General features: G+C 39.9%; 1 protein-coding gene across 1 annotated transcript in view; it reads right to left on the bottom strand.

The window, feature by feature from the left end:
• Positions 1–19,403, bottom strand: part of znrf1 (zinc and ring finger 1) — a 33,633-nt gene extending 14,230 nt beyond the window's left edge. Inside the window, exon 1 of the mRNA XM_079603675.1 lies at positions 18,260–19,403. Within this exon, the coding sequence (XP_079459801.1) occupies positions 18,260–18,647 (388 nt within the window). The 5' untranslated portion in view covers positions 18,648–19,403. The remainder of the gene's footprint in view (positions 1–18,259) is intronic.

Genomic DNA, 19,403 nt, shown 5'->3' with positions numbered 1-19,403 from the left:
TTTTCAGGCATTCCTTGGGGACAGATGGAGAGAGAGAGCGAGAGAGAGAGAGAGAGAGAGAGCGATGGAAAGAAGACTGCAGTGGAAAACGGAGGTGTGGAAATCTCAGACAGGGATGTCCCATCTCCTATGAGGTGTGATTCACTTAAACAAAGCTACAAAAGGGGGGCGACGGGGTTCCATCTGTCAACAGAGAGAACTCGAGTCGCACATGCGAGAGAGGCCAACTGTCTCTACTACCGCAAGTATCACATAGCGCCGAAAATATCAACAGCAGCTCACCGCAGCAATAAACAGACCAGACGTCTTTCATGCCAAACCGGCCATAATGACAATGAGCTTATGAGATCAAGTCATTAGACTTATTAAACTTATTTGTAAATTACCTCAGCTGACCTTGTCCAAGTGGATTGTTGGTTAATCTCCAAGAGCAACAAAGGTTTTGCTTTTCATGTCAAAAATCTTTAAGTATAACCTTATCTTCATGTCATTCCGAACCCGAATGACTTTCTTTGATCTGTGGAACACGAAATGAGAAATTTAGAATTTTGTCCTGATTGCTGCTTTTCATGTAATTGCAACAAATGGGGACTGAAGCTTTCAAGCTTTGAAATGAAAGCAAAAGCAAGTGGTCCATATGACTATTATTCAAGTTTTCAGAAGTAAAACAATTGCTTTGTGTGAGAAACAGACCAAAACTAAAGTACCGGTAATTTTTCACTGATAATCTTCTTCCAGTGAGCTAACACGCTGAGACTGATTCATTGAGTCGGTATATTGAACTCAAGAATCAAATCAGTCCAATGAGTGAATGAATCATTCAAACTGGTTTTGTGAACTGAATCCAGTTTTTACCACATGCACATTTAAAGTTGCACAATGTAGAAAAACTCAGTATGGGAAGATTTTCAGTGGCACAATTTCAGTTTGTTAGCTATCGTATGATTTCAGAAGACTTAAATATAGTGCACAAATCATGGAATACTTTTATGGTACATATTAACATCCTGTTAAGCATCCTGCTTAAACTAAAATATACACTTACAAATACACTTAAAATATGAAGTTCAGAAGTTAGGCACCATAGCTTGAACCTTTGTAAATGATGTTGGGGTTCTGATGAGGGCAAGAGTTTATGTAAAAAGGCTGGAATAGAGCGATGGGCCCCTCAGTCAGTGGAATCCTAAAGGCTGCTGGGAAGACCAGCTGCTTGCTCTCACAGTGCGTGGCTTAATTAGACACCCTATTGGTCTTAATGAGCTCTGGCTCAAGCCTGGACATTAATGGGAGACTGAGCGTTTGGAACTTTGTCTGCTTGTGGGTTAATTGCCACTGTTGTGTGTTTTAGTGGTCAAGGGGGACAGCTAATGGTCAAAAAGACCCCCGCCAATCGGGCCAATTGCGGCTGAGTGTCGGCTCACTCTGCCATGTTCTGGCAGCGGCTAACCAAAAGTGAGCTAGCTTTGGCCCAGTAATGGTCACCAGATTTGGCTAGGCTTTGGATGTGCGGATTTGGCCCGATTTGCGCTGAGACACGGCACATTTAGCCACATTCGGCCCGATTACGAACCATACGGGCTGGTCTGATTTTGGGTGAGATATGGCTGGGGTTTAGGTTGAGTGCTGGGGTTGGATCTCCGTTTACAATGTGGTAAATTGTATGTAGCAGTGACCCTTAAACTTAAACATAATATCCTTTCCGTCAACATTGTTATTTATTAGTCGGCGGAATGCGCATCACATGCTTAGTCTACAGGTATTTATTAGTGTATTTTTTATTTAAATTCCTTTAATATTTTTTCCCTTTTTTTCTCCATTTACCTTTTGCTTAACTAATGAAATTTGTAAATTAATGATTAATTCATATAACAAAACAAGCTTAAAATGGTTTAGGAAACTTTAACATTATTTCTGCTATAGGAGTTCAAGACATGCGCACTAGCTGCGACATCTAGTGACGACACCAGGTGGACCTTTGGTGCTGCTTATTGCCAGAGGACCAGAAGAACTTCGTGCTTGCGTGGTGAGTAAACCTTTGATAATCTGACATATGTCATTAAAATGTCATTAAGTATTCAAACCTCTGTCTGTTATACAAAATCATCCATGGTCTGTCATCTCCTCCACTCAGTCAGTTTGTAAACATCAGAAACACCACACAGAGAGCAACACGAGGGTCGGCCCGAGGAGACTGTGTTATTCATTTGCGGAAAAGTGCATTTAGTCAGAGTGCCTTTTCAGTCACAGCAGTGGAACTCGGTCCCTCAGAACATCAGAGAACTCACCACATATACGCAGTTCAAAAAGCATCTAAAAAACTGGCTCATTACACATCAGACATGTCAGCATTAATAAGAATATATATATCTTCCCTCAACCCAACCTGCTGCCACTTGTGTCTCAGCTGTGTCAATGTGTATAATATTTTTTTTTTATGTCTGTATTATAGTAAGCTTGTACATTGTATTTATCACCAGGATTTGAAGAGTTATATCTGTTTTACTGCTTTTTATATTTGTATTGTTCACTGTAATCTTATTGTGTTTTTTAGGTAGACAATTTTTAGATCTGTCCAGGGACAACGGATGAAAAATAGCCTTTTGGCTAATTCTGGTGCATTTGCAGCAATGCTAATTAATGTACACTGTCCCTGTCAAATAAATAAATAAAAATATAATATAATTTTAATAAACCTTTCTGCACATATATAATCGAAGTAATGTTTATTTATAATGAAGCTATACTCGTGAGTTGGCTAACATAGTGCTAGAATTTAGCTCCAACCCTGATTAAATAATTATATAGTTATTTTTATATCAAAGTTGTTCACTACACTTGCAGCACCAATCAGCATCCGCTTCACCTCATAAAAACAATCCAGGCTTGAGACTCAGAGAGCATCTGCACATATCTGAAATTGAGTCGTTACGCTCCGCATCTGTTAAAGTGTCCCCTGGCTCTCTTCCTCCGAGCTGACGTGATGTTCCTCAAGCAGAGCTGACTGCTCCGTCTCATCTCCATGCATTTTTGATGATACCACTGCATTTAGTTCTTGCTCCGTTTCCCACGGCCAAAGATGCAGTCAAATATGTATACAGACGCTCATGCCAGACTCTAAACTCTGCAAATCAAAATTCCCAAGACTCAAAGACATGTTGCGCTGTACAAAATACGATTTTCTCTTCGAAATTGTAAAGATGGGACCTTTTTCAGCATGTCAAGTCAAATAAAAGCAAGCAAAAGTAAACATTTACGGAAGCAATCCGAAAAACAAAGACAACTAAAAATCTTGTAGAGTACTGCTTTTTAAAATAAAAAAATGATTCAATATGTAAAATAGTACGCAACATACACAATGATAGACATTTGCTATTAATGATAAATATATTTAGTCACATGACTTCACTGTTACATTTAATTCTACAAAGTGTCCAGTTGTCTTGGGAATGCATTCAATTATATATTTAAAATAAAATAATAATAAAAAAACACTTTTTTTTTCTTTTTTTTTTTACAAAAAGTGAACTGTGATTGGTTCTTTTAGATGTCAATTAAATGTGTCACCAAGTCATAATTTTAATAAATTCTAGCATTATAGTACTGTGTGTAGAATTTCAGAAAATTACCATATCAGCCCAAATTCAGGGAACAAATCATTAAATTATTCATTTGATTCATCAAATCATTTGTGAATGGATCAAGTCAAGTCAAATAAAATTATAGCACTTTTTACAATACACATTGTTCCAAGGCAGCTTTACAGAAAATCATGATGTTAATTAGCCTGGCAAGCCAGACTTGCATCAAGATGTTTAGTCTGGCAACTCTCCATAGACGCGGCTTAATCCGAGAGGCGGGATAAACGGTTGTCTCTCAAAATCCCTCTGCACGCAATAGGATAGCGCTACAACTAACCAGAGCAACGAAGAAGGTGACGTAGTCAGAGGGGCAAAGATCCGGTCCAGCAAAACTCCGAACACTTCTTCCTTTTTTAAGAATGACTTAAGTGCCGTTCTTTGCTCTTTTCTTAAAGAAAAACTTAACTCCAAGTCCTCCAGAGTCGCGGCCAAAGCTGATTCGAAAGGCCGCGGTTCTCCATCCGCAGCCGCCATTCTTTGTTTTCAAGTGGCAGCCGTCGCAACTCTGTTGTCATATGTTAAGCCCGCCCCCGCCTACTCTATACACGACGTGATTGGCCTGTTTAGGTTTTTGCAGCTAGAAGGTCTATGGAGAGTTGCTAGACTGCCCTGGCTGCAAAATACATTTTGCTGCCGCTAGGGTGCGTCTAGATTTCTAGGCTAGATGTTAATGTTGATAATATCTTAATATCTGATCAATCAAGCAGTTGAGATATGCCATATATTATATATCACCCTGCACAATTATAATTTATGCGCATAAAGTTGGACGTATTTACCAGTATATATACACCACTTTACATAAAGAGCCAGGATATAAAATAGTTACATTTTGTGACAAAATAAAAAATCCAAACCCAAAGTGCTACATAATGGTAAGAAATTATTTAAAAATAAATTATAAAAAATATGAAATAAATAAATAAATAAATAAATAAAGACAAACTTATGAAACAATAAAAAAGCATGTTTGTGTATGTGTATATTTACAGTTGTAATCAAAGTTATTCAACCCCCATTGCAAATCAGATTTATAAAATGTATAGAATTTTAGCTGTTTGCAATGAATGAACAAATCAAACAAAAGTAATTGAAATAGCTCAACACAACAAATGTTTCACGTGGTTTCCCCAAAATCAAATGAAAATGCAACTTTGACATTTACTGTTGTGACCTGCTGCAAACTAGATTTATAACCAGACACCAGCTTCTGGCAGCGTTTGAGGAATCATTAGACCATTCCTCATGGACAATGGCCTCCAGTTCAGTAATATCCTTGGGTACTGAAACCACCTTCTTCAAATCCCACCAGAGATTTTCTAGTTAGGTGACTGTGATGGCCACTGTAGAACCTTGCAGGACTTCTTCTGCAACCAAGCCTTAGTGGAATTTGAAGTATGTTTGGGATCATTGTCCTGTTGGAAGGTCCAATGACGCCCAATCTTCAGCTTCCTCACTGACGGCATGACGTGTTACAGTGGCAGAGAATGCAAAGCAGCCCCAGAGCATCACATGGCCACCACCATGATTAACTGTAGACAGAGTGTTCTTTTCAGCATATGCTTCATTCTTCTTCCTCCGGACATACCGCAGATCCATAGGGCCGAAAAGTTCCAAGTATTATTTCATCACTCCACATAACCGAATCCCAAAACTTCTGTGGCTTATTTATATGATTTTGAGAACTTTTCCTGTGCTTTTGGGTCAGTAGTGGTGTACGTCTTGGAGTTCTCGGAAACCGCATGTGATACACGCCATACTGTGCAAGCTGAAACCTCAGGGGTTTTCTGAACCGGTCTTCTCAGGATCTGGTTGCAGCCATTGAAAGCTTCCTTTTTCGGCCAATAAAGGCCAGGTAGTGTAACCACTGTTCCTTTAACTTTGAACTTGCAAACTATGTTTCCAATGGTGTCTCTGGGAACATTTAGTTCCTTTGCTATTCTTTTTGTATCCTGCTCCTTGTTTGTGAAGGGCGATGATATCTTCTCTTAACTTTCTGGACCATTCTTTTGACCGTATTTGGACCAACATGCATTCAAATGTGACACTCAACAAACCTAGCCAGTTCAGACATTTCATGTGTTCTAGCTCAAGCCCACCTGGTGCAACTAATGAAGCCCTTGATCAGGTGTGCTTGAGACAACGCCTGTTTTGGAGATTTGTGCTGATGTGAGGGATTCTATTCAGGGGGTTGAATAATTTTGAGACTGTGGAAGTCATTGTTGCATTTTCAGTTAAATTTGGGGAGACCACTTGAAACATTTGTTGTGTTATATATACATTTATATGAGGGAGAGCTTTAGTGAGTGTGAATGTACATGTGCTGTATTGTCTTTGTCTCGAGGACCCCCTCGAAAACTAGATGTTTCATATCAAAGGGGTTATCCCTCTAGCCTGGGTTTCCCCATACTGCCTTTGTGCAGTGCGATTTTATTCAGGCTGAAAGGCAGTCTGGATACCATGGACCAGATTTTCGCCTCATCTAGGGAACCAATCACAGAACGGGGAGGGAGCAGCAAGACGATGACGACATCTATGCGACACAACTAAGCAGTTTGTTTATATCTATGGATTCAACATGGCAGCAGACGCGAAGCTACCTTTTGATGCAGCCTTAGATATTGTTCTAAGTAGTCATTGTTTACACAAAAATATCTTACCCATCGTCTTCTTCCTTGTCTAATTTCTGTCGCTCTACATACGTTCATCTGGTATAATGGAAACGATTGGCTATGAGCTACGTACAGGCGCATTTGATAGACATTCTTAGCACCCAATAAACGGCGCCGGGCATTCGTAAACCACGCCTCAAATACGAGAAAATGTACATGTGGTTCCCAGACCCAAGTCTCAACGAGAATTGGGTCTGGCGTTAGCCAGGCTATTATCCCTCAACAATAAATGTCAAATTTCAAATTAATATATACATGTATGTACATGTACATTTGTTTTCATTTTTTATATTAACTCTAGTCAACGCTCAATCAAAGTATTGATCTGTGTCTCCTCACAGGGTGGCCTGAAAGGTTCAGTGTTTCCTAAACAGTATTCAAACAAAATGGTTGATTACAATGAGGGCATTAACAGACACCAGCGATGCTTAATCAATCAGCAGCGGCATGACTCTCTAAAGGACTCGATGATTACATCACAGAACTGCATCGCCAAGAGAACCCAATGCACGACTGATAAACTGTTTGAGACAATTCAAACACCGCGTCTTAATAAATACACTGAGTTAGTTGCGGACTGCTTGAATGTTACATTCAGAGTGCTCTGACATCAAGCAAATAAGAATATGTCATGATATTTCAAGCAGAAGTGATTAAAGGAACGATTGCCACTTGTAAAGACAGACAGGCCTTTGTACAAGCAGGAAACACTGCGTGACTCAGCAGAAAACCACACACCAAAAGAGGTCAAACCATTAAAAGGTGTAAAGCGCCTTCAGGACTGACTAAACTGCCCAGAAGATAGTGACTTCCTGTGACCGTTCATTTGTCATAACACGCTGCAGCTTAGCACGGTACACACATCCATCACTGCTTATAGAACTTTAAAGCTCGGTTTCACTCGCAGCCTCTTTCATTAAAGAAATATTGATCTGTAAAATATATAACTACTCTTGGGACATAGCGAACCATCTCTAACGCTGAAGTCAGAGAGATTGGTGTTTAATGTCTCGTTGCTATTAAAATCCCCCCTTTTCGGTTAAAGCTTGACAAGCAGAGCTAATTTCTCCCAGCCTGACCTTCATTGGGGTTTAGAAAAAGGATACAGCCGACGCACATCTGCACCAATACAATGGCAGAACTCCATTGTCTGCTCTTCTTAGGCGACGCTTATGTCGTTGTACATCTTGCAATGACTCTGACAGCAAACAGAAAGAACACTGTAAAAAATTATAGTTGGTTTAAGCAACCAGGTTGCCTTAAAATATTAAGTTAAAAAAATGTAGTTAATAAAATGAAGAAGATTGGTTTAATCAACAGAAACTCAAAATATTATGTTATCTGAACCACATAAATAATCTAAGTTGATTTGACAATTCTTTATTTTAAATTCCATTTAAACTGTTCAGTAGGCAGTGGAAGTTATCATAACGGCTACATTCATTATGAAAACAGTAGACCAAACAATATAAACTATATTCAGAAATGATCTTTTATGACGTTTTGTTTAAAGTGGGATTTACAACCCTAAGACGTCACTATAATTAATTCTAGGCTGAGATACTAGGCTATGTGTGCCCATAGTTATTAGTGCTAAACAGTATAATTGCCATATATTATATCATAAATGGATAAACATAATGTGTAGACCTATATGTATATAGATTTTGAAAAACAGATAAAAACTAATCATGTAAGGAGGATATATATATATATATATATATATATATATATATATATATATATATATATATATATATATATATATATATATAAATAAAAGCATACAGTATACAATTTACATTTTTCTCTTATGTCAACTACCTAGATAAATAAAATGATATATTTTTTTATTTTATGCAATATTTTGTAAAAAATTTAGCCTACACACAAATTTTTTAAAACTTTACAAATGTAAAAAGTACATGGGATTTTGTAATTTGCCGGTTGGTTTACACTGTATATCACTTTCATCAATGGCATAATTAATAATTAGTGTAACACTCTGAAAGGAAAGAGCAGAGGGAAAAGAGGAGAGCAGGTGAAGAGCGAGACAAGGACGTAAACATGGTGACACAGCACTGTCGAAGGAGGGAAGAGAGCGAGAGAGCGAGAAGACAGCGTGACAGCTTCCTTTAAAGCAGTGCCCATCAGGACAGTATTCCTGCGTCTGCATGCCGCCTCACAACAAGCAGCTTTGCCGTTTGAAGCCTCGGATTCGAGAGCAGACGAGTCAAGGGCATTCCCTGTCACTAGTTGCGAGGGCGTTGTGTATTAGCTTATTCAGCGCAAGTGTGTTTGTGTGTGTGTGCGCGCAAGTGCCTCCATATCACTTTGTAGGTTATACACAAACACATCAATTTTAATGGTTTATATACCATACAATCACAGAGGATATTTGTAGAGGTTGCTCTTTCACAGATCAGGAAACCTAATGAAGTTGTTTCATTATGTCGACTCCATTTCGCATGTTTCAGCTAAGATATTTTAAATGAATTAATTATACAAACAAAGGACAGAACTATTAAATAATAGTGAATACCACAGATCTGATCACTTGGTTTCGGAAGAATGTGATAAGAAATGCTTGAAATTGGTACTGATATTATGATTGGTATCTTGGCAAATCTGAGTAAAGTTTGAGATTGTTGAAATCTCTTCTGAAGCTCAAGAAATGACACGTGAGATTACTAGGGATGCGTTGATGTTAAAATTATGGCCGATACAGAAGTTAATCATCAGCAGCATAACTGTCTTCAACATTTTCTTGAGCAGCAAATCAATGATTTCTGAAGAATCATGTGACACTGAAGACTGAAGTAATGATGCTAAATAACAAGCTTTACCATCACAGATATAAATGATATTTTAAAATATGTTAAAATAGAAAACAGCTATTTTAAAATGTAATAATATTTCACAATATCACGTTTTTTACCTTATTTTTGATCAAATAAATGATAAACATGGCTAAAGATTACATTTATCAGTTTTATTCAAATATGAATAATATGTGTGCAATGCAGGTTGGGACACCAGCAACATCCAAAATGATTCCAAAATAATTACAGATTTTGGAAATGACCAAGAGAGAACTAACAATGTCAATCGGTCAAGCAGACACTTGTTATCCCAGAATGAAAATAATCTCAGATTTATTGATCTGTCATACATAATACAATGCTCCAAACATAACAAGGTTAAAAGACACAGATGAGCACACAAAGCATTTAAATGCAAAGCGCAGAGAGATATAGCGCATGAAAGAGATAGAAAGCGGCAACAAAAACAAATCAATATTGCATGTTGTTTTCGCTGCTTATCAGCGCTCAAAAAATGCTGTTTGAGAGGAGGCTTATTGTGTCTCGACACCGGCGGCGGCGGTCATCTGAATCGCTCCTGAATGGAACGGCCAGGATGCCCATACATGGACGTAACCGTGTTCATATGACATCAGAACGAACACTCCTCAACTAGTTTCAACTTATTACCTTCAGTGGGAAAAGAACAGCTGTTTCCATGGCAACAGCTGAATGAGAGGGAGGTAATGACATGGAGAGGGAGAGGAGTGTCTGCCAGTGTGTTTATGTGTGTGTGTGTGTGTGTGTGTATGGTTATAGATGCAGACATACTGTTTTCCTCTGTAAACTTCCTGATTACAGGATGTTGTTTTGGCCCTTGAGAGAAAAGACGGCGTATATTTTTCCCATCGATAGTGCGTGACAATCACATAACAATGTGTAAGGTCTCAAAAGACAAGGAAGTGACCACACAATGGCGAAAACCGAAGCAACCATTGTAAAGCTACATCGCAAAGGTCCCTGGGGTGACACAAGTCACCCTTGTGCTTATCACAGGTTTATCTTTAGCTGGTCTCCGCTGTATAATGGCAAGGTTTGATTCCCGCTCCATGGAAACTGTTGTCATGGCCTCTCGCTGTCTGCTAGGCGCTGCTAATTGGCCAGTCGTTTGCACTAGCGGCTCCTCCTTCATTGAAGGAGCTCTGGCAGCTGTCATTCACAGGAGCCGCTACATGCAGGAAGTGTGAGTAACGGGGCAGGGGGAAAATGTCTTTCTGGCGCTCCCTCTGGGTCTCGATGAAATGAGTGTGCGAGTGTTGTGGGGGTGGCAGGCTTGTTGAGGCCGCATGTAAGACTGCAGACTGAAAACAGCGGTGGCAAGCGACAGGGTTGTCACAGCAACAGCCGACCTCCTTCAACTTTGCAGTGTGTAGCTGCCTTCCGATTCATAGGGGCCCTACGCAGTGTACACTGATCCATACGCAGGTGATATGTGTAGAAGTTCAATGCAATCAAAACTTGATTCAACATTTGAGCTGTGCAAAATAGGAGTCAAGTATAATGACACAATCTACTAATTAAATATAAATTATCCTTTTGAAAATACCTGAGAAGGCTTGAAGAACAGATAAACCATATACTGTCGCAATGATGCGTTTATTCTCTTTATGTTTAATCAGTCCAAATGTCTCTATTTGCAGTTTATTCAGCTATAGCGATAGCTGGATGGCTGCATCTGAAATCGCATACTCTCTTGAGTAGGTACTTATTTTGAATAAGTAATTACTTCACGACCACTAAAAAACTATGTTCTATATAGTATGAATGTAATCTGGACGTACTGCATTCACCATGTTGGCATTATCACATTACCTACCAGCATCAGTTGCGTCATTTCACCACCACTCATGGCCTCATGTGATAGTAAAGTGTCTATCATATGCACACTCGCTGGAAGAAGTAGGTCATCCGGGTACTTTTTGCCTACTCTTTTGAGTAATATTGTACTGTTTTTTTGCCTACTATATAGTAGGGAAGTATACAATTTTGGATGCAGCCTTTGTCCATATTAGGGATTTCCTGGAATGTCATAACATAAGTTTTATTACGCCTATAAGTCTCACTTGTGGACATTCTGCGTGAGGGCGCACTCCGGGCATAGAGTATGTATGAAACATAAATTATATGTGAGAGTTTGTCCCTGTCCCAAATGGCACCCTAAACACTCATGGTCTTCCTACAAGTCCGCACTTTCGTGACGTTACTTACGCCGCTTTGACTGTCGGGAAGACTGTCTGCTGCGGAGCTCGCTTCAGTGACAATACCTAAAGTGAATATGAAGTGTGCTATTTGGGAAAGGGCCTAAATATGCCCTTGCCGTCTTGTGGACTTAAATGGCTGCTGCGTGCGCGTGTCTGTTAAGTCAATGAGAGCATAGGGGTTCTCACTTGTCATTGTAGGTTTCAGAAGGGTGCTCACGACTCACGAGTGCCCCCTTTGCGGTCGATATGCGCCCTGGATGCTCACTTTTCCCGAGCCTGCACTGAAGCGAGCTCCGCAGCAGACCTTTTCGAGTCAAAGTGGCGTTACGTCACGAAAGTGCGGACTCCTAGGAAGACCGCAAGTGTTTAGGGTGCTTTGGGATAGGGCCTTTAGCGTTCCATAATACTTTTTATACCCGTATTTTGGGTAAAGAATAAATACTGCTCTCTAAAGATATTTGAAGTAAACCTAAGATAATTTGAAGTAAACCTAAGTTTTTATCTGAATGAGCACACTTTTGGTCTATGAACTCCAGAGGGATGTAAAGAAAGGGGTCAGCAGGTAACAGGTTAATATAACATTTCCCATTCCGAGACTAGCAAAATAATTGCAATTTACTCTGTACAGTGGCCAAATCTGCAAGATAACATCAGAGGTTGGCCCTTTTGCGCTCACTGTTGATCATCAAGTCCTGCAGACTAGGGCGATGAGTCATTTTCGCGGAATACAAAAAACGTCCACACTGGGAACTAACTTTCTTGGCGTGTGGGTAGAATGTCTTGTCTGTTCTGTTCGACAACTTATAAGGCAGTAGCAGCTGCGCGCTGTGTCTACGTGTGTTTAGGTGGCAACCACCGTTAAGGCACAAGATTATCTAATGTCATATTATCATATGCGTACTATTAATTTTACCAATTGCCAATACCATTATATTACAGACAGCCCTAATACGCACATACCAGTATATTTTCCACCTAACATTATACTTTTAAATAATTCGGCATACCCAAAACTCTGTGATTCAGAGGACAATCCCAGGTGACTAGTGGCTGTGTATATGTGCGTGTCTGATTTTGTTTTGGGACTCAGTGTCTTCCTTTTGTGTCAGTAAGATGCAGCGCATGTGTATGTGCATCTGTGTCTTTGCATAAATGTATTACACCCTGAGATAAGAGAGAGAGAGAGAGAGAGAGAGAGAGAGAGAGAGAGAGAGAGAGAGAGAGAGAGAGACCAGTGAAGCAAAGAAAAAGCAGAAATAAGAGAGTGACCTACATTTCTTGAATCGTGCTGCCAGACAGATCAGCACAGATGTTCCACATTCAACATTCCTAAAAGACTTACAAAACAAGCACCGTAGCACTCTTTTTCGGTTGCAATTAATGTAAAATGTTGATGTTGACTAAAATATCATCTTAAAGGTCCCGTTCTTCGTGATTCCATTTTTTAAACTTTAGCTAGTGTGTAATGTTGCTGTTAGAGCATAAATAATACCTGTAAAATTATAAAGCTCAAAGTTCAATGCCAAGCGAGATATTTGATTTAACAGAAGTCCCCTTTCAAAGCCTACAGCGAACGGCCGGTTTGGACTACATCCGTCTACATCATGCTTTAATGACGTCACTAGAATTTTTTTTTGACTCACCTCCGCACACAGGAACACACAAAAAAAGGGTGCGTGGTCTTGTTGCGTTCCTACAGAGAAGAGGAAGAGTTGCGTTTGTAGAGTGTGTTTGTCGCCATGTCGTCGAGACGTTGTTATTTTCATCCCGGAGTCAAATCACCTTTGTTTGGCCAGGTTTACAATAACACTGAGCGCATGCATCTCCACTATGGTAAGAGGCGTGACCTTTCCGTGCAATGTGCGCTAAGCTGCTGTCGAATCACAACACAGGGTTCCTTGTGCCTTGTGACAAGCGGTTCGCTGGCACAATTAGAACTCATTACGTATTTCTGAAAGAGGGACTTCATAGAACAAGGAAGTAATCAGCCCGTTTTTAGGAAAGTAAAAACATCGGTATACAGATAAGTAAATTTTGTGAAAAATACTGGGTTTTTTTTTTATACGCGAAACATGAATACATGTTATATTGCACACTGTAAACACAATCAAAGCTTCAAAAACACACGAAAAATGGGACCTTTAAAGACTTCCACTGTGATATCAGCTCAGGTGTGAATATATATATGGTGGAAACACGCAGGAGCGAAGGCCAGTGAATGATTACTCAGTTTTCTAATGGCTGAGCAATAATGATTAAACAGAGCACTTTTAGTAGAGCGATTACTTTTGCCTTTTAATCTGCTTGCATGCAGCAAACAGGTGAGTGAGTGCCTCAATAAGTTGACCAGCCTTCGACACAAACGCTTCAGTTGTGACATCAATGGACCAGCTTTGGACCAGTATGAGCATAAAGACTGCTGTGACAGCACAGAATGGAATTCATAGTTTCGACAAAAAGATCAGCAAATAAATAATTTTGGAAATTAAACACTGTTACCAACACAATGAGCCTACTTAATCTGAACAACTTTCAATGACTTCCAATGAACAAATGTTCATTAGTCAACTTTAAATCACCAGTGCTTACTCTTTAAACAAAGGCAATTATTGATTATGAGAGGTGCTTTGTAAGGAAACCATCACTACTATTACTCATGCTTATAGTCCAGCCTATAACCAGTCCCACACTGTTTGTGATACGAACATGAGTGACATCAATTCGTGTGGTCTGCTGAGGGGAGATGTGCTATTTATTTTCTAAGCAGTCAGAATTATGATTTTCTCCTGGCACTCTGGCAGACAATAAAAAAATCAAATATCCTAGGATCAGAATATCAAATAAACGTATAGGTCCTAGCAATACCCTAGCAACCAGACATAACACACTAGCAACCATTCAGAACATCATAGTAATACCCTAGCAACCACCCAGAAAACACCAGCAACCATTCAGATCATTCTAGCTAAAGCATAGCGATAACGGGTTTTGCACAGACTAGCAGAACTTTCAAGGTATTGTTTGTTTTACATTGATTTTAATCCATTTTTATATTGACAATGCATACTGATATAATACATTTTCAATAAAAATTCAGAAGGAAATTCACCCTATTTAAATGCATCCTAATGATCTTGTTTTTTAGTTTTTTTTTACCTTTTACCTTTTTACCTTTTTTAAAATCAAAATGTAATAACTGGATCTTCCAGGAAAGAAAGAAAGAAAGAAAGAAAGAAAGAAAGAAAGAAAGAAAGAAAGTAAGAAAGAAAGAAAGAAAGAAAGAAAGAAAGAAAGAGAAAAAAAGAAAGAAAGAAAGAAAGAAAGAAAGAAAGAAAGAAAGAAAGACCAAAGATGGTCACTGTAATGAAGTTACTGTAAATAACATGGATGACGTTTGACACAGGAGATAAATGAATAAAGCAAGTAGGCTTGAAGTTATATGTGATATGTAGCAAGTAGGCCAGCCGCTGGTGCAAACAGAACTTTTGTTTGCCGAGTGAGAATAAACAGAATTAACTTGTAAGACACTGATTGAATCCAGCCTCATTCATGCTTTGTGGAGCCTGTAGGGGGTTGATAGCTCTACAGATTATACAAGCTTACCGCTTACGTATCAAATCCATGACAATAATGTTTCTTCTGAAAAGTCAAACAAAACTACAAAACATAAATGTGCTTTTGTTAAACAAAAGGTGTGGTTTCTGTGCCACTAAAATTGCAAAAACAATGAGTGTCAAACTGGTTTCCTGAACACTCCCTCTACGATTGGCCAGTCTAACAGATAGTCCCGCCCAAAACTCAAACTCTAACAAACAGATCAATGTTTTGAAACAGATCAGTACACTTTTTGGGAGGAATAAACCTAGGAAAGTTGATAAATAAAAGTATAAACGAGTATCGAAACAAACAAATATATGACATTTTACATTTAAGGCAATATCTGAAAAAAAAATACTGTCATTGGTGTTACTTGGTATAGTTTTAATCAATAATATAAAAAACATGCATTTAAAAATATATGTCTATATTTACATTTAATCATTTAGCAGATGGTTTTATCCAAAGTGACTTACAAATGAGAGCAATAAAGCAATTCAACTAACAATAGGGCAAAAATATGCAAATGCTGTGACCATTCCCAGTTTAGTCTAAAGCTAATTTTTTCGAAATTTACAAAGTCTTTTTTAGAGTAGAAAAAGAAAAGAAAGTGTTAGCATTAATGGATCAAGTCAAGTGTTGTCGAAATATATTAATTTGTGTTCCACAGAAGATAGAAAGTCATACAGGTTTGGAATGACTTGAGGATGAGTAAATGACCAAATCTTAATTTTTGGATCAACTATGCTTTTAAAAGAGGAAAGAAAAAAAAGTTTTCACATTTATGCAGTGTCAGTGTTTCAGATGAGTTATTTCCATTTCATTAAGCGTTTGACGTGAACATATTTACTAAGTCTTACTTTCAAACAGAGGGGAACAGGCAGTAATTTTCCAAGAACAGTTTCCCCTCATGATCCCTGAACCCCACCCTTTAGAAAGGCACATGACCTCTCCTGTGTTCACTGTGACATTCATTAACTCACAGTAGCAACCTGGCAACCTGTGTGTGATCACTGTTTAGAAGCCAAATTACACACACCATGACATTCAGAGATGAACGCCTCACCTGCTAACATGAGCTACGTTCCCTGACAATAAGGGGAACCTCATTTGGTGTCAGTGAAATAACCTTTAAGGGAAAAACTGAGTCAGATTGTTTACATCTGGCATGTTTCCTCTGGAGGCCACATTTGGGGCTTGTTTAATGAGCAGCGAGGGACTGAGGCTGGAAGACATCAGAGCGCTGCGGCTCAGGCCTTGACAAGCCCAGTGGTGGTGTTTCAGTCCTGAATCAATCGTTCTTGTTCACTTCCATGCACTGACTCTTATTTCTTCCTCTTCCTTTAGATGCAAGTGACTGCTGCTTTCCTGTCTTAAAAGACTGCTATAGCATACATATGATTTCACAGGTTGTGGTGAAGGAGCATTGTCTATTGAACGAATGTACTGTACGCATCACTGAGCGAGTTCAATTTGTTAGTCTAAACAAGGCTCAGAGCAGCAATGAATGAGAAATTTCGATAACTTGAACAAAACGAATGAGAAAGACATCTTGGTCGTGAAAGGTCCGCATCTCTTATACGTTTAGTTTTGCTGTTGTTTGTTCAGTTTGTCAAGTGAGATAATCGAGCACAATAAGGACATAATGGTGTGAGCGATCTATGAATATGTGGAATTATAACAATATATAATTAAAATGATGTATTAGCCTATGTGACAAAGTATAGCACAGGTACGTCTGTGAGATGTCTGCTAAAAATCGGTTAATCTGGAGAGCATCTTCTGTGTAAAAACATCTGATAAACGTCAGTTTTATATACATTCTAAATCATCTTAAACATCTTAAAGACATCTTGTAAATGTTTATATGACATCTAACAGGAAACGTCCTAGAGACGTATTGCAGATGAGCAAACATTCTAAAAAGATACATCTTGCAGATGTAAATGCAGACATCAAATAGACGTCTCCGAGATGTACTTGTGCTAATGGGGATATTATTTGTTTTTTTCTAAAGCTTGTTTTAAGATGGCATGAAACGGGAGTTGCGATACTCTTTACTATTTTGTCACATATCCAAGTGAAACGGCTTATCGAACAAGACAGAATGTAGGGTGGGACTTGATTTTGTCCATCAGGAATCGATTGGATAGTTATTGTTTGCTATAGAGGCGTCACTTTATTGGCCAATCGCCAGGTTCCCTCAACAAAAACCCCTATAGGATTTTCCACAGGCTTTTGGATTATCGCAAAAAACAAGCTCTGTGATCAACAAAAGATTATGATACTTGTACGTTTTGTCCATCCAAATTATTTTCACAGATGAACCTAAATGCAGTCACTAGAAGTAAAAGGCTAAAGGTAGGCTTACAAACGAACTACACCACGCCCCCAAGACTTCAACATCACCATCACCTCTGACAGCTCTTTGCAAGTTTTTATCTAAAAAACTTTCCAAGAGAGTTTGAGTTAGAATAGTTTTTGAGAGCAAAATCGCACAGCGCTGCTGTAAATGCGGACTGAGATTACCTGTTCAGCGGTATGACAATTAATGTCCCCGACAGCCATGTCATTAATTCCATGTCATTAATTGGGACAAGGAACCGGAAGTGCTAAAATGCAAACTCGTTTTGCACTTTGACCTAAGTGATGTCATACCTGAAAAACACTATATCTGCTATCTCATGTGAGTAATCAATCATTGTAAGAGTAGGCCTACAGATACATCGTTTATGATAAATACAGCAATATTTCTATAAAAAATGGGAATTGTCTATTTTGATTTCACGGTTACTTTAAATTCATGCAAAACAAAAATTAAGTAATGTAACAATAACAAATCAGCTCAGCGAATTATTCAATGACTTTCTCGCACACAAAAAGAAACTCCATGGTCGATACCTATTACAAACCAGTGAACACATCTTTTTGGTGAAGTGATTAAAAAAAATTTGAGTCACTGGGATGAATCAATGTCCCTACCACTATGACCCAGTCAGAGAGACATTGTGGTTCGAGCTAAGCGGATGATAACCATTGAATCCCCCTCCCTCTTAAATCACAGGCTAATTGTCCCTGTAAGATTTGGCTACCTGGCTTATTAACGTCATTTCGCGCCAGTCGAGTCCAGCCGTTGGTCAGACAGGTCTCGTGCGCATTCCCCCTCCCGCCGGCGCGAAAACTGGAGCAGCAGCATATACCCTCAAGTGATATTCCGTACTACATGTGTGGCATCGATGTAGCTTTGTGCCACTGCGCCCTGTAAATGCGGAGTTTGAGTTATCACTTACCGCTGTGGGCGCTAAACCATCGGGGTGCGATGTGCAGGGGCAAAGTGTCTGCCAACGACGCCCGGGATCCCAGGTAAAGCATACCGTCCGTGTGGTGCCCCCCGCCAGTTTCTTGGTATCCGTTCCCGTTATGAGCAGGATCCGAGCCAGACCCCCCTCCTGCTCTATCCGTGTCTGTTCCTCTGGGGGTGTAAAACCCGAAGGGCACCGTAGCGCTGTGATCTATGCCCATCCCCGCCACGGAGCTCACCGAGCGGCTGCGCAGTCCCATCGTGCCACCTGGCCGGTAGTGCCCGAAGTGGGCCGAGGGTGGCACCGCGCTGTCATCTGTCGAGACACCGGGAAAGGCACCCCGGGGCCGCCCCGCCGTACTCTGTTTGCCCCCCATCCAAAAGTATCCGCTAAAAATGGGTGGGGGTGTCGCGGAAAGGGTGTCACGGATCGCCTGCGGCGCTTCTCGAGCCTCCTTTCAAACGCGACCAAAACAAGCGCTAAAACCGCGGTTGTCAAGTCTGACTAAAACAGCTGTGTCTCGCAGACGCAACAGCCCATTTTCCTGGTCGAATCATGGACCTAAAGTCTCAATAATCACCTTAACTCACGAGGGAACAAGGTAAAATATAAAGCCGTTCGCGCGAGCAAAAACGCAACACGTTCTCCGCTTAAAAGCAACTGACAGGACAGCCTGCCCAGAATCACCACGCGCAACAACACATCCGCAGTACTTTGAATGCGAAGGCTCTCTCTTATTCAAAGAGGAATGACTCAAAATACATCAGTCATGATGCCCGTTCAGTGTGCACGTCCAGGTCCGCTCGTGCTCCCTCCGTCTGCCTGGAGATTCGGGTCAGCGTGTGCCGCTCCCCTGCACGCGCAGATCCGTCCGTGCGCTGCTGCTGCTCGGAGACAATAGAGGCGGTTACTGCGCATACGCGGATTAACAGTGGCGAGATGTGCTGTAAACGCGAGCATGGATTTACAACATCTAGCCCAAACAATCAATTATTAAGAAGTGAACACAGACAACGTCTCGCCTCCAACAGCCGCTTGGTGATCTGAATGGTGTTAAAGGAGGACAGAGATGTGACCCAGTAACGTTGCCGGCAGACGTTGTTTAATTTAGGTACTCCTCATGTTTTCATTT

The sequence above is a fragment of the Phoxinus phoxinus genome, assembly GCF_949152265.1.
Source record: "Phoxinus phoxinus genome assembly, chromosome: 25".
NCBI lineage: Eukaryota > Metazoa > Chordata > Actinopteri > Cypriniformes > Leuciscidae > Phoxinus > Phoxinus phoxinus.
Note: the sequence above shows the minus strand (reverse complement) of the source record. Positions and strands in the feature narration are given on the sequence as shown.